The 15,868-nt window shown below is 35.6% G+C and overlaps 1 protein-coding gene across 1 annotated transcript in view; it reads right to left on the reverse strand.

The window, feature by feature from the left end:
* Positions 1-4,811: 4,811 nt before the first annotated feature.
* Positions 4,812-15,868, reverse strand: part of PTPRM (protein tyrosine phosphatase receptor type M) — a 495,619-nt gene continuing 484,562 nt past the window's right edge. Inside the window, 8 exon segments of the mRNA XM_032222734.1 lie at positions 4,812-5,621; positions 6,622-6,728; positions 6,731-6,753; positions 11,285-11,338; positions 11,340-11,399; positions 11,401-11,441; positions 12,353-12,377; positions 12,379-12,475. Of these exon segments, the coding sequence (XP_032078625.1) occupies positions 5,568-5,621; positions 6,622-6,728; positions 6,731-6,753; positions 11,285-11,338; positions 11,340-11,399; positions 11,401-11,441; positions 12,353-12,377; positions 12,379-12,475 (461 nt within the window). The 3' untranslated portion in view covers positions 4,812-5,567.

Below are 15,868 nucleotides of genomic sequence, written 5' to 3' on the forward strand. Positions count from 1 at the left end.
TGTAATTTCTCAACCTTGGCAATTTGCAGATGTGTGAATTCCAACTCCCAAATTCCCTTGCTAGGTGGAGAATTCTGAGAGTTGGAATCCACACATGAAAGCTGCCGAACTTGAGAAACAGTTTATATAGTTCTTACTGTAGAACCAATGTGCAACATTTTTCTCTATCCCTTTCACTCTTCACTCAGATAGGGCAACATATTTGCAGCTGGGAAGTGTAAGATTTTCCTCTGTTCCCTCTTCCACGAAAGACCTGCTTCATCAGACATGTTTTTAGACTAGATAGGAAAAGCTAATTTCTAATGTGTGCTACACAAGTCTGCAGTTGTGAAGCTTTGCAACACTTTTATTTCAAAACCTGCGCTCCTGTGCATTTACCTGGTTTATTTTTTTTAAAAAACATAAACATTCAATTTTTTAAGTGCAGCACGATACTAAAGGCTGTGTTTTATTTATAATGCAAACGATAAAAAAAAATGTGGTGATTTTTCAAACTCCATCTCCTTCTTTTACTGTTCCCCTATCTACTAATGTAGGATGTTACATGACATTGTAAATTCAACAAACTCAAATATATTTTATACATGAATAAATTCATTTATTAATGCATCTGACAAAGTGAGTTGTCAGAACTCGCTTACAAGAACTGGTGCCTTTTAATAGTGTTTGTTAGGAAAGGTGCTGACAGGCTTGAGTTTTTTTGCCATTATGGATTCACATGGCTCTCCTCCTACCTACATTATAAACAATTGATATTGGATTGTATATTTTTTTTAAACATACTAGAGCAGGGGTTAGCAAACCTAAACACTCAAGGAGCCATTTGGACCTGTTTCCCACAGAAAGAAACACCGGGAGCCACAAAGGTCCTAACCAGAAGCCCCTGTTCAATTCTGGAGCTGACCGGAAGTTCAGTTCCCCCACCATAGAGTCTCCTCCTAGCGCGCCATACTTTTTCCTCTACCTGCCATAACTGAAAGCCCTATTAATTGTGGAGACAACTGGAAACCCTCCCCTTGCCATAGAGTTTTCTCCTGGCGCACTGTGCTTCTCTCCTCTGCCCCCACCGGAGGCTCCTCTCAAAACTGTGGCGCTGACCAGTGACGGAGCCGCAGCAGAGGAGGAAGAGCCACATGCTTCTCCAGAGCCGCAGTTTGCTGACCCGAACTAGAGCAATTTTGTGTGTGTGTATGTGTCTGTGTGTTAAGAAAATTATCTCAAAGGACCTCAGTGCTAGTTCTGGTTTAAGGGAATAAAGGAATCATCTGAAAGGTTATATTTGGTCAGCTTGAATTCTTCCCTGGGAGAATTTATTTCCGAGGGATATTATGTGTATGGGTGGGGTAGTAGAAACTGTGGGGCTTGTTCCAAAAAGTCAAGATGGCGCCCATAACCCTATGACCAGAACTCTGATCCTTTTTCATGTGCATTGGAAGCCTGGTGAATAAAAATCAGGCAAGGCTGCAGGTAGCAAGGCAAGAATTTCATAAATGGGTAGGACCAAGTCTCCTTTTTGTTAACTTTCTGCTTAATAGCAGTTTGGGTGTCTTCCAAAGGGGAAAAGAAGGAACAGGGCTTTTCCACCTCTGCATTTTATGCTTTGGGTCTCAACCATGCTACCATCTTGAATTTACAACCAGTTGCTAAGTAAATATTCAAAGTTATGGCAGATCCTAAAAACGAAACGTGGTACCCGTTTTTAAAGTTCCAACATCTCACCCTTTTTCACATGACCCCATTTTTGGCATTTGGCAACCAGCTCACATGTTGTCACATGATTATGATTCAAAATGATTTTGCTAGACTGCTCTTTATTTCAGTTTCAGACCAAAACCACCCCATAGTGGGTTCATTTAATGATTGCAGTGTGTTTGCTTTACAACTGCGGTGTTTGCTTGATGATCACTTCAAAAAAAGAATGTAAAATTGGGGGCACTCACATAGTGGCCCACTTTACCATCAATAAGACTTACGACTGAGACTGTGGGCTTAATTATGGTTGCAAATTGAGGACTACCTGTAAACACACTTGGTTTCCTTCATTAAAAACTTTCCTGGAAATTAGGGAAAGCTTATGAAATTCTGTTTCTAAACTATTAAAAAGGAGTGGCAGGTTTTTCCATGGTTTGCCTCTAACATGCTAGCTTTCCTGCTGAAGTCTGCCAAGATGTCTTCTCCAAAGTACATCCAATAAAAGCGTGCTCAGACTCACAGTCTGATCCAGGTTCGGTCAATAAAGCTGCATTCAGGTGGAGGGGGAAGAGAGGAAGACTGTTTCTCTTTAGCACTCAACCACAAGAAAGACAATAGATAGCTTTGGCATTAAGCGCTGTGTGCCTTTGATACAAATTAAAGCTGTTCTCAGCAAAGGTCAATTCCCTTTAAGTATAACTTGGCAGGTACTTTGCAGGCATTTGATGCAACACCTACAAGGACTAAAGGACACGAAGTTAGAACTTGGATAATTAAGCCTTCAAGGAGTTTCTTCCTCTTCTCAGGTAGAAAAGCAACGCCTGCCTTGTGTCTCCAATAATTTCAAGCCCAGGTAGATCTATATTTTATATTCATTGCTACAACTTTACAAATCAAGATTGCCATGGGATGTAATAAAGAACCAGTTTAATAAAGTACATTATTCTCTTTTACATGAATTGTGAACAGAATCCATTTAGATAATAGCACTGCTTCAGGATGATTATAATTATATTAAGTGAAGACCACCAGGTTTTAAGTTTTTGGTTCTTTAACTATCATCACTCATAGGCAATGAATAAAGGGCACATCACAATGATCTTATACTATTACATTCTGTTATATAGGTCTCTGAATGTAATTTAGGCAATAAAAATGCACTTTTCTCATCAAAAGTGCACTCTGGGTTTATTTAGATCAAGTACATTTAGTATTTCTCTACTTTTTTCAATAGTGATTTTCAGATTGCAGGCCAAGTATAGTTAATAAGCAGTTTCTAGTTGCCTGAGTTCTTTCTTTATGATTATTTTTTAAACTAAACTTTGATGGGCAGACCATCAAACAAGCACTATTTCCAACAGAGGATTTCCTTGATAAGTGTTCCAAAAATGCTCAGAGCTATGTTGGCATTCTTCAATAGCTGTTTTGGGGGCTTTGTCTTTTGGTTGGCATTTTGCTAACACTAGGCTGAAGGATTTGTTTTGTTTTTAAAAAACAACAACAGGAACAGAACCTGTTGAAAAAAAGCTGAAAGTACTGCCTATTTATGGAATTGTTATAAATTCTTGCCTGCCACCCTGCCTATTTTTACTTGCACTGTGCATCCAATACACTTGAAAAGGAAGCAGAGTTTTGGTTCAGATAGTTGTGGACACCATCTTGTCTTTTTGGACAACACCCCACAGATGCCCCTATCCCACAAATATAATAATACAAGGAGCACTAGATTGGTCTCTTTAAAGCTTCTGAAGAATGGGACTTAAATCTAAACAAACAAACATTATTTTAAGTCACTGAAAGCTGAGATTCTGCACAGGAAGTACCTTTAAGATAATGTAAATGTGATATCGTGATTTAGATAGTAAGAGGCGTGGTGTGAATTTAATATATACAGTACGTGTGCAGGCTATCAGAATTATGTATTCAGGACACAAGATAGCAGTCAAGGGCACCAACCAGTTGGCAACATAGATCAGCATTCTGTCAACCAACTTCAGTGAGTTACACATACTGATAGAAAATAAACTGAGGTTCAAGATAATTGTTCTCATTTAGACATGGTTAGAAACCATGTGGAATAGCTCAGGTATGTATCCTTCAAATAATGCAGGCTCTTGCAATGTGAGAAGGCTCCATGTGAGTGGCTCCCAAAGAGTAACAACCATGATATATTATACATGCAGAATCAGCTGGTTGGACTGATGTGAATGCTCAGAATTTTCCTCCCTCCTCTACTACACCCTCTCTTGTCTTTAATTGCTGTTCTGTCACTGATACTAAAATGTAGCTGCTATAAGGCCCAAACTGGTTCGTCATGGATTATAGACTCCTTTAGGGTGGAGCACTATGCTAGCCCTGAACATTCATATTTTGAGCAGCTTTGGATAATAGAATAGGCAAATGTATACATTTAGTAATAAATTAAAAAAATTAAAAAATAGGGGGCGAACACCGTGGTAAGCAAAGGAGCAAAAATAGAAAGAGTTGTTTGTCTGCTTTAGAAAGCCAGTTGGGTTTAGTGGTTAAACTACCAGGTTAGAAACCAGGAAACTGTGAGTTCTAGGCCTGCCTTGGGCATGAAAGCCAGCTGGGTGATTTTGGGCCAGGCACTCTCTCTCAACCCACATCAGGTTTGGGCAAGAAGCCTATCAGTCAATATATGTCACAATCATCAAATCAATACTCAGCTGATCTAAAAAAACGGAGAGAAAAGAAGTTGTCTCTACCTACCTAAAACACTAGTAAGAAAAAAATAAGTGATTTGCTATATCTACTGCTGTCAATCTGAATGAGCAGTTGTTTCTAAACCAGTTTTCTTAGTTTCAAGTCAACTAACACTATCAATTTCTGTAATTGGAGACCACAGAATAGGTTTGGGAGATTCGTGCATGCAAGATATGCTCTAATGCTGAGTCATAAATATAAAGAATCAAAGTTCTATTTAGTGTATGCTATATTGAATAGAAAATGTGGAAACCTTTAGCTTTTCCTGAAGGCAAATGTGGGCCATAAAATGCTATATATTAAATTAGATTTTATAAAATATGTACTTTATTAAGCTGAAAATCCAGACAGGATAAACAAATGTTTACAATATAATACAATAAGCATTTCCAAGATTTAATAAAAATGATTGTCAGTCATTGTGCTTCACAAAAGATTTCTTTTTAATGAATAAATAATTTGATGAAATAAAAAATATTTACAATATAAACAAACGGGAAAAGCTTTGGATATAGTAATCTGATCCTCCTGTATTTTTTCCATTTTCTTAATGGATGTATATCAAATCACTTCTTCTGAAACAATACAAGTTGGACAGAAAATTGAAGTCAGCAAGATTAATGTGGTCTGTGGGCATAGCTTTTAGTTCAATTCAAGCTACGCGTGCTTTGTTTATTAGGAGCAAATACAATACAAATATAACTAAAATACAGTATCAAAATGCTAGGCAGCATTCTCCACAGAACAAAAATGTACACTAGTCTTTAACAATAACAAGGATCACTGGCAACAAAAAAATAGTACAACAGAAAGGTACAAACATTGTCATTAAGAATAGAATTGTGCTCTTGGATTGATCAGATGACTAGGCAGGTATAGTAGGCTCTTCGATGGGTTTGCATGATAGTGGTGTCCAGTCCCAGAGTGTGTTGGTGTGGGAGTGTGGGACTGTGACTCAAGCAACAGCCATACTATAGGAAATGGGCAGTGCAAGCATTTTTGGAAAGACTCTCTTGGGCTCTTAAAAAGAGCCAATACAAAGCAATTAAAGTGTAACACTGAGAAGTTCTCATCTCATACACACAGATATCATGAAGCAACTCGCTTGGACTGTGCTAGTGAAACATTTTGCCTCAACGTTACTTGCAGTATCAGCCAGAATTCAAGTACTCCAAAGCCACTTCATAGCAGAATTTATATTGATCCTGAAGAGACAAAACAAGAAAAGGGAAGAAGTTAGTTGTAGGGGGGAGTTAAAGAAAGTCAAGTTGTATAGTGAATTAATTACAAATATTTAATGAAAAAGTTTTCTGTGTAGATTTTTTTTGAATCTATTAGACAGGGCCACTGTGACCCTATCTGGAAAACATATGTGCGTTGGTAATAAGATCATAGAGATATACAACGTTGTCTGCCATATGCAGAATACTTAGATTAAAAAGATGTGCCTTGTAAGAAATGAAAGAAAATAACAAATTCAGCATCACGTAATACTTTGTTTCACTATATAAAGAGACTTTTTAGTAAACTGTCAAATGATGGCAGTGGAATTTCTTCATGACTAAAGGACAGACACAACTTCTTATAGTAATGATGAACAAAATAGACTGTATCCTGACATACTGAATTGTTATATAAGCTTGTGCATACTTGCACCTACATAAAACACCAATGGCCTTTCAGCCTTTCTACATTTCAAGTAGTTTCACAAAGTACAACACAAGGAAATAATTGCTCCTGGTCCTTTGTTTCTGAACTCTTTTAATCTTTCTGCAAGATAGAAGAACCATAATTAAATGCAATATGCTAAATGTCAAACTGAAATTCACAGTCTTGATAAATATTAGGAGATTAAGCTATTTATAAAATATATAATTTGAAAATCCGACACTTCATTTTACATGACTATTATTTCTGCCATACAAAGTCGGTTCTCCTTTTGGGTTGCCCTGCCAGAAAAGAAAATTAATAAGGGTGTTCTGTTTAAAGTTGTTACATTTGCACAAAAAGTCTAACACACCTTGAACAAGACTCAAGAAGTAGCATAAAAATACTTTTATAAGTCAAGTGATTTCATTATCCCCTTTAGGAAACAACAGGCTTGCTTTTATGAACAGTACTCCACATAAATCACCAAAATGTCACTATGCTTTACGAGAACTGGTATAATTTTCTACTTAGTGGTACAGTTTAAAAAAACCCTACCAGAAGGTCCACCATATTTGGCTTATTATTCCTCAAAGTCTTCAGCATGGAATACATCAACGGCCCTTGGTGTTGTAGCATTTCACAAACAATACTGATTGCACAAATGTCCCACTGCGGCCACCACCATTTCTGTAAGAAAAACAGCAAAATGACTTGATTATTTTTTAGATTTTGTTATTATAGATTCTTTTTCACCTGCTAAATAAGCTTATTTTATTCAATTATATACAACCAATGAGCGTTCATGTTGTCTAAATAGTCTATTCCCTATATTCACAGACTGGATTCGCTGTATAATAATAAGCTAAGCAGAATATTTATTGCTCGTGATGTTTCTAGCTATAGTCTTTGGGATCTTAGAATTCTCATCTTCCCAACTTTTAGGCTTAAGGACAAAAATATTTTATCCAACTTTGTTAGGCTAAGTTACAAATTATATTAGGAATTGTGTTAACAATACAACTTTATTTAGAAGATTTAGAAGATTTATGAGCACCTAGAAATGAACAATTGATCACTTGAAGTGATATTGATCACTTGAAGCTAGCGTGGGTTTGTTAAAACAGATCATACCAGACTTACTGTCTAGGTGTCCCTTAACATAAGAATTTCAATTTCAATGATTGCACAGTGTTTTTTTTTTCTCCTTCTGCTGCTAATGTATCTAAAAAGATTTTAGGTACATTAGCAGCAGAAGGAGCAAAAAGTGTGCAGATGGATTCAAAGTTGGCTGACCGACTGCATTCAGCATGTAATTCTCAATGTACTACGTCTACATGGAGGGAAGCATACGGTGGGGTGCCTCAAGGTTCTGTCTTGAGCCCAGTGCTCATCAGCATCTCCATAAATTATCTGAGATGAGAGATAGATGGGGAACTTAAAATATTTGAGGTCAACAACAAGCTAGGGGAAATTGCCGACACTTTGTAAGATAGACTCAAAATTCAGAAGGATCTTGATAACTTGAACATTGGGCCCTATATCCATATCCTTAGATATATATAATCTATTTTAAAATTGAATAGCACTCTCTCACCAGAGGGACAGATACCACAGCAACTATCTCCTGTTTACAATGCAGTCCTTTAACAGTGGCAAGAAGGTTCCACACCGATTTACACTCTTAATTCAGATGATTCTGAGGATGCAGATAAACCACCAAGTGGCTTCAACAACTCTCTGAAAGAGACCAATCTTCAGAGTGCTAATGGACAGATAACTGCGAAGAATATAAATCCTTAAATCCAGTTTATTTATACTAATAATTATATTATAGATATTGATTGGAGAAACTGTATCTATCCCAAGAATATCAGAACCCAAAGCAGTTTATTGCAAAAATGTGTTGCATGAGTTTAGATGCATGAATAAATTCAGCATTTATAATGCTTTATCTCTGGTTATTTTAGTTTTCTAGAGATTCATCTCGTTCTAGAAACCCTGTTATTTCTACAGCTATTCTAATCAGTATCCTTTAGACGGCACTTCATTGAAATAATAAACCTTAATAATACCAGAGTGCAGACTAGTTAGCTTGCAACTCTTTAAAGACAACATTCACAAATGGTTGATTTTCAAAGGAACTACAATATGGCACATCTGTCACATCCAGACAGCATGAAAAGAATGTTCCCTGCTGCCAAAATGTGGATAATATGTGCCATTCTTTCCGCATCTAATTAAACCAAAGTCATTTAAAAGGATTATGTTGGAGCTTTTTCCCCCTTCCTATCTACCTCAAAGTCCCATGCACGTGTGCAAACACATGAGAGGTAGTACAACCATTTAATATCCTGAGTAATCAAGAGAGATAATATAAATTTGCATTTGAAAAAGACCTCCCAGATGTGCATCTCAAAGCATTAATGAGCTAAACCTCCCAAAATAAAATATAATTTTATTCAACAGGTGAGAAAACTAGAAAACTGTGTGATAAAACTACTGGACCTGATCAGCGGAAAAGAGGGGTAATTTTAACAAAATCTAGATAGTAGCTAATTTTAAATTTTAAAAAACCTTATAGTTTAGACAGAAAATATAGTCTGATGTATCAGAGGTGGTATTTAGCTGGCTCTTTCTGGTTCGGACGAACTGGTAGTAGTGGCTGCAGGAGGCTCCACCCACCCACCCCGATGTAATGCGGGAACACTGCGCATGCACAGAAAGCAGTGCGCATGCGCAGATGCAGTGTGTGGGCAAGTTCATATTTGCGAACCGGTAGGGAAGGTAAGTGAATCCCACCACTGGACTGTATATGAATGTGACAGAGAAAAAGATGGAGAAGCACAAAGAAAGTGAAGAAATACATAAATTAACATATTATGCTAAGCCACGGTTTGACCACTATTTACTGAATAATCCACAATTGGCTAGGTTCTCACAATTATTACCCTCAAAAATCAAATGGGTGAGTTAACACAAACATACCAAACAAAATTAGCATTCTGATTTATCTTATACTAAGGTTAGGAAGAAGTGAGGAAGGTTAAAGAAGAGAGTTGAAATATTGCAGTTTAGCCATAGTCTGGTTGTCATGGAAAATAGTTTTATAAGTGGTGGTCCAAACTACGTAATATATCAATACATAATTTCCCATTATGTACCTATTTTTTTGTAAGGCTCAATTCTGGTGACTGCACAGGCAAACAAAAGTATTCTCTATCTTGATCTATCCTTAGCAGCAACAATAATTCTTCCAAGGAAATTCTTTTAATCTTGGCCCATCTTATCTTTCTTATTATATTTCTTCTTCATTTCTCAGCAGGCCAAGTGTAGTCATTTTTTCTAGTCCTTCGTCCACTTCTATCACATCCCCAAAGTAGATGAATTCTCCTTGCCCAAAAGATCATTTTAACTTTAATAGTTCTGAACTTTGTCGTCACAGAAATGTCCTTATCCTATGTGAACTTGTCTGTTTGTCACAGCCTTTCTCCCTAAGATTGATGTCCCTTTTATTCCACTAACATACTTCGTCCTTTATTCTTAAGCCCAAGAAAAACCAAATTATCTATCACCTTCATCATCTAAAGTTAATCAGATGTCAGCTAACCAATCTTGTCTGCATCTGACTGTTAACTGTGCTGATGTCCATTTAATGCTACCAAATGACACTGCAAGAATAAAAACTGATATTTTTTCCATCTGAAATTCCAATCCAAGCTATGGAAAGCTATGGAAAAAGCAATGTTCTATCTCATACAGAACATTGATTCTGTGATGCCTGTATGCTTCAGATTTTCCATTCAGTACAGTATCCCCACCCTCTTATTTTTCACCAAGGATTATCAACCTATTGCTTGCCTGACCACTGGTAGCAAAGAGAGCTTTGGTTCATCTGGGCTGCCATCTACCATAATCTTCTATCTTCCTTTAATCTAATTTGTGTCTATTAGATCCTTCCTGATTATCTCAGCATTTCTATAACCACTGAGGGTTTTTCTATTATTTTCTGAACAGAGAACATTTCATTTTTTTATTGTTTTCCTCTTTTTGTTGACATTCTCAAATAAGGTATTTTCTTTGTCCTTTCTTACTAGAACTAGAAGTCCTTATTCATGCTCTGAAAGCTCTTTGGATCTTCTCATCTTTGAAATTTTTACATTGTTTTTACTTCAATTTCACAATGTCTCATTTCTTTGTACAGCTCCTTAGACTCTCTAGTGCATAATGATTCATTGTCTGAATCTGTTCCTTACATTGATCTTATATTCTTACTGCATACTGCCCACATCAAATCTTGTTAACCCAGTTGGTTTCTTTCTCTTCTCTTTCCCTATATATTTGACAGCAATAAATCATGGTCTCTTCCAACAGATCAATAGATTGCACTTCTCATTCTTCCATTTCCTATTATGTGTCAGTTTGATTGCAGTGTTGTGCATCCAGTAATGTCCATATGTAGACTCTGTATTTATGTTGCTTGAAATGGATTTGACAATAAATAAAGAATTCTCTTTGCAAAAGTATATATTATTTTTTGTGCTTACACTATGGAATCTATTCCTGAATTCAAATTCTGGTTTTAATATCTTTATTAACCTCTCAGGGTGTATTTTGTTTTCTGTACAGAGAAAACTGATATGATTCTAGTGGTCCCTTCCAATTTCATGATATCATGAGTTACCTTCCAGCCAATCCTGAGGTCCCTTCTCATGCAGTACAAATAATATACAATTTGCTGCAGCAGGAAGAAGATGGGATGAAATAGTGGCAGAAATGTTATCCTCTTCCTTACAAAGGAGCATGATGAAATCATCACCATTTTGCATCAAGCAATGTTAATAATGTTACCTCTGGGAAACATATAAAAAGAGCAGAAAGACTATAGTCTATCTAATTTAGTTCTCTGTGTGGCAGTATTCAGAATTTATTACCTGCATGAACAATTATGACAAACGGATTGCTATGAGTTTGTTAAATTGCTCCAGGGCTGTAAATTAGGAACTCTTCAGTCTGAAATTACTTTGCAATACTTTTACTAGGTGAGTTTGGGGGCTCTCTAATTCCCCCTCCCATCCTATAAGCTCATCTGTACTAAGGACACTTACAGCTCTAAACTTTACAGAGTTGTAGTATTGAATTAGATAAAATCTAATCAAATTAAAAACTCAGCTTCATAAGAGTCGCTGTATTGATCACCTTAAGAGGTTTTATCACTTACAAGCAATGGACAATGTAACGCCCTATCTCCATATATTCTTCTTGCCATTGTCGACTGACGTATGAGTTTCAAAAAAAGAACGTTTAGATACGGGTGGTCTCTGTACATAGGCCACTAGGAACTGAAATTGCTGTACCATTCGGTAGCCATCCTGAGGCTGTGGGGACCCAACCAACAGGTGAAAGAAAAAAAGACAGCGTTATTTATTCTGATTCAAATAATCTATGCCTTACAACCTTACACTGTTATAGAAGATTGTTCTTACAATGTAAAGAAATTTACATTTCAAAGTATGATTTGAATCTCGATTTAAGATGATGATATTTAAACAGCTGAAAAATACAGATATGCTGAAGTGAAACAATGTAGCTGCAAGAGCAAATATATGATTAATATTATAGCAATCACAAGTTGAATTGCAATTAATTCTAAGTGTTGCTCTTTTATATGCTGTCATGTCAAATTTCTGAAATAAACGTTCACTTGATGACTTATTGTTAACATGCTAAATACAGACCAATTCGTTCAGAAAACTCCCCTTGCCTTGGCAGATCTTGGGAAAACTGTACTTATCTGTTGAAAATTTCTACTAAGTATAATAAAGGGAAGGAAAGAGGAAAAAAACATGTTTTTCAATTTTCATTCTATTGGACAGACCTGTGATTTGAAAAAAAGTCTTCAGGATTATTGATTGTTTAGTCTGTAATTAATGTTCAAAAAGTGTAAAATATAAATGATGTATCCTTAATTCTGGAAAAAAATAAATAACAAGTAAAAGACTGGTAAAGTTGCTTATTGAGTGTCTTCTTCGTATTGTTTTTATTAGGCAGTTAACACTGATCAGATATAATCTAGAATTTCTAAATTATCCAAATCCTGGCAATATTTGCTCAACTGAAGCTTCTAGGCTGGTTTATAATAGAATATGACATAGTCTACATTATAGATTGAATATTTTAGAACAAAGGGACTTTATATGGAATGCTTCATCAAATAATAAACTTAAAAATAAACAACCCAAACCTATATTTCTATCCTATAAGAAAAATAAGCAAATAAGATCCTTACTCTTGATGCCTTATAAATTCGGAAATTCGCTGATTATATCTTCTTCTAAATCAGCAGAAACAAATTATACTTGAATAGGGCCATGTCGATGAACACCATTTTCAGGCAATATTGTGGACATAACTGTAGAAGAAAGAGATTAATTCATGTGTAATTGTATATAGGATGACTATGTATACTCCAATGTATTTTTTATGTGCCCATATGAGCTCCCGGATCACAGAAAACTAAAATTTATACAAAATGTCACGTCTTTTAACTGTCTGAAAAATAAGATATTTCCAAAGATAAAAGGCTATAATGCAATATATAAGTTTATATATTGATGGAACTTTGCAGTCCTTCAAGAAAAGACCAACATTTTAAAGGCCTATGAAGCGGTATATAAGTCTAACTGCTATTGCTATTAATTTTGCAATTATATCTTTTTAGAAAGAAAAATGCAGAAACAATTCTCAGCCTCTAAGAATATAATCTACTTTACTACATAGACTCCAGTGAAGTTTGTAGTACACGTCTTGTTTATACAAATATGAAATACATACATTGCAGGAGAAAACTTTTATAGAGGACACATATAATTTTACTTTTATTTATTTATTAACAGACTTGTTTTAACAACAATGGTTAGGTTATTTAGAAAACAAAAATATAAATAAATTGAATTGAATTATTAATAATTACAATTTCAGACCAAATGGAAAGAAGAACAATTATTTCGAACAATTATTTTCAAATTATTTCTAAATGTCTGATGGAACAGAACTTTCAATTTCTTTTAAAAAAAGAACTGGGAAACACATGCAAGGAATTCTCTGTGGAAAATATTCTGCTGCTCTGGGATATCACAAAAAAATTCCTTCCTTTGCTGGTTATCATGAGTGTGAAATACATCTGTTTTTCATTTCCCAGTCTTTAATTGTAACACTACTGGATATCACCAAACCTTAGTTGACTTCCATTTACATAAATATCTCCTTTTCCACTTTGACAATTTGTTCCAACAGTATACTGTGTAGTGTAGTAATCACAGGGGATCAAAGAGATACTCTGGACCATTTACATAGCAGGTAATAATGTAGGCTGAGCCCCTCTTAATCCGTCCTGAATCTTCACTTTCCAATATTCCAGACATCAATTTAGAAATGGGCTCAGTCATACCGTTAAGGCCAAGCAAGCAAAACAAAACCCAGAGAACCATTGAAGGATTGTATTTGGGGTTTAATTTATATCTTCCCTCTCTATTCATTTGGACATGCAAGGCTAGCCATCAATATAATGAATGCTACAAAAATAAAAAATGGAAAGAAGTTACTTTAAAATCTTGCAAAGAAGTAACAATTAAAAACCTGGTGAAAATTACATATTGTGGCTGATGCTCTGGAGTAAAAGAGAAGGTGCATTAACTGCATTTCCTGAGAGAAGGCACTCCCCACCCTGGGAATAACAGGAAAATGCCCTCTATTTCATGCTGGACAGACTGGGGATATTTTCAGACTGTAACACTTGAGGAAGTTTGCATCAGGAGATGTAGACCTTAGTCATTTTGGCCTTTAAATGTCAGTAACAACATCTTATATGCTGCCTAAGAAGCAATTAACAAGCATCACAAGTCTTCTGGTATCAGCATAACATAATTCCAGTGTTTTACATTGAACAGAAATGTAATTGATGCATTTTTCACCCACTAAAATTTCTGGGTACTCTTCAAAGTCATTGCCATATGAAACGTATTGGAATAATCAAAACTGACTTGCTCAGATAGGAACAACTCTTTTCTTAATATGGAATATTTCTTGGCAAAATTTAGAATCCATGCACATGAAAGAAATCTTATAGTTTCTTGCACGTGCATGGTCTGCTAGTATCAAAATACAGAAGTCTTACTGGTATTTTAAAACATTATGCAAACTATGGTATTCTATTTTCAAGCTAGTAATAGGAAGAAAATTGAAAAGCCATAAAATGTGGGAAAAGGAGCTTTCAGCTGCATGGAGAAAATTTGTAAAAATTATATTTGAAAATTAAAGTATTTGGATTTTAAACATTTTACTATATGCAAACATTCTGAAAAGAATTGCTTGCATAATTTTACATGCAACTTCAATCATGTGTCTACTTGTTTGCCTCCTTTCTAGATTAAAGACTCCCAAATATTACAATCTTTCCTCACATGGAAACTGTTCTAGCTGCTTCATCATCTTAGCTGCCTTCCTTTGAACCTTCTCCAGCTCGACTGTATTCCTTTTGAGGTGTGGTGGTCAGAACTGCACACAAATATTATGATATTGGCATCTCTAGTTTCAATTCCATTTCTTATTATCTCTACATACAATTAAGTCTTTTTAATAGTGTATACAAGCTATGTTGAGAAGTTCATTAAATTTACCCTTACTCCAAGATTATTTAGCTCTGATTCCATTAGTTTGTGTCAGTAGTCAAAATTTTTGGCTCCAATGTGCATCACTATATACTGCCTTACATTGGATCTGCCATTTTGACATCTACTCCCCTAAAAGAATCCTTTGGACAGACTCTTATTGTTTTTACCAATTTGAACAATTTACTGTCACCAGCAACATAGCTGTTCCACTAGTCACACCTGTTTCCAGGTGAATTATAAATATGTTAAAAAGTACTAGAAAGGAGTGTCTTTATTCTAGTCCTGTGCTGCTTTGCTTAATTCATGATTTGGCTGATGGATTAGAAAATGAGATTTTCACATTTTTGGATGACACAAAGCTAGGAGGTTAGCAAACACTTTGTGGGACTATCAAAATTCAAGAGGACACTGACAAGTTGAAACAATAGGCAGATATTAGTAAGATGATACAACAAATGTAAAGTCTTATATTTGAGTAGGAAAACCAAAAGCATGAGAATAGAACAGGAAGAGGACATACTGAACAAAACTACATGTGAATTACAAGAATCCAGTCTCATAGTTGTTCATAAGATACATATGCACCAATAGTATTATGCATTGGCAAAAAAAGGTTATCCTTTGCTGTAGCAAATAATTAGAGTGTCAAGAAGAAGTTATTGTTCTTTTCTAATGCTGCATTAGAATCACACCTTACATATTGTATCCTGTTTTAGGCATCATGTTTTTGAAAGGATATTGACAAACTAGAACATGTCCAGAAGAAAGTAATCAAAATGATAAGTGGCCTGGATGGAAAAATTACGAGGAAAGGTTGGAAGCACTGGGTATGTTTAAGGAAGACTACAGGGAGACCTGACAGCTGTTTTTAAAGAGCTGTCATGTAGAAGACAGGAAGGAATAGTTCAGAGTTATTTCACAAGACAAGGTAAGACATAACAAGTTTAAATACAAAGAAGTAGATTTTCTATGGACTTATTTTTTCCACTAAAGGTAAGAATCATTGAATAATGGTACAGACTATCCTGGGAGGGGCCAGCAGTTTTAAATTGAAGGCTTATAACAGAGGCTTCATGGCCATCTGTTGAGAAGTCAGTAGCAGTGTAGCACTTTCCTGCAGAAAGTTAGACAAG

This window comes from Thamnophis elegans, chromosome 8, assembly GCF_009769535.1.
Source record: "Thamnophis elegans isolate rThaEle1 chromosome 8, rThaEle1.pri, whole genome shotgun sequence".
In the NCBI taxonomy this organism is placed as follows: Eukaryota; Metazoa; Chordata; class Lepidosauria; order Squamata; family Colubridae; genus Thamnophis; species Thamnophis elegans.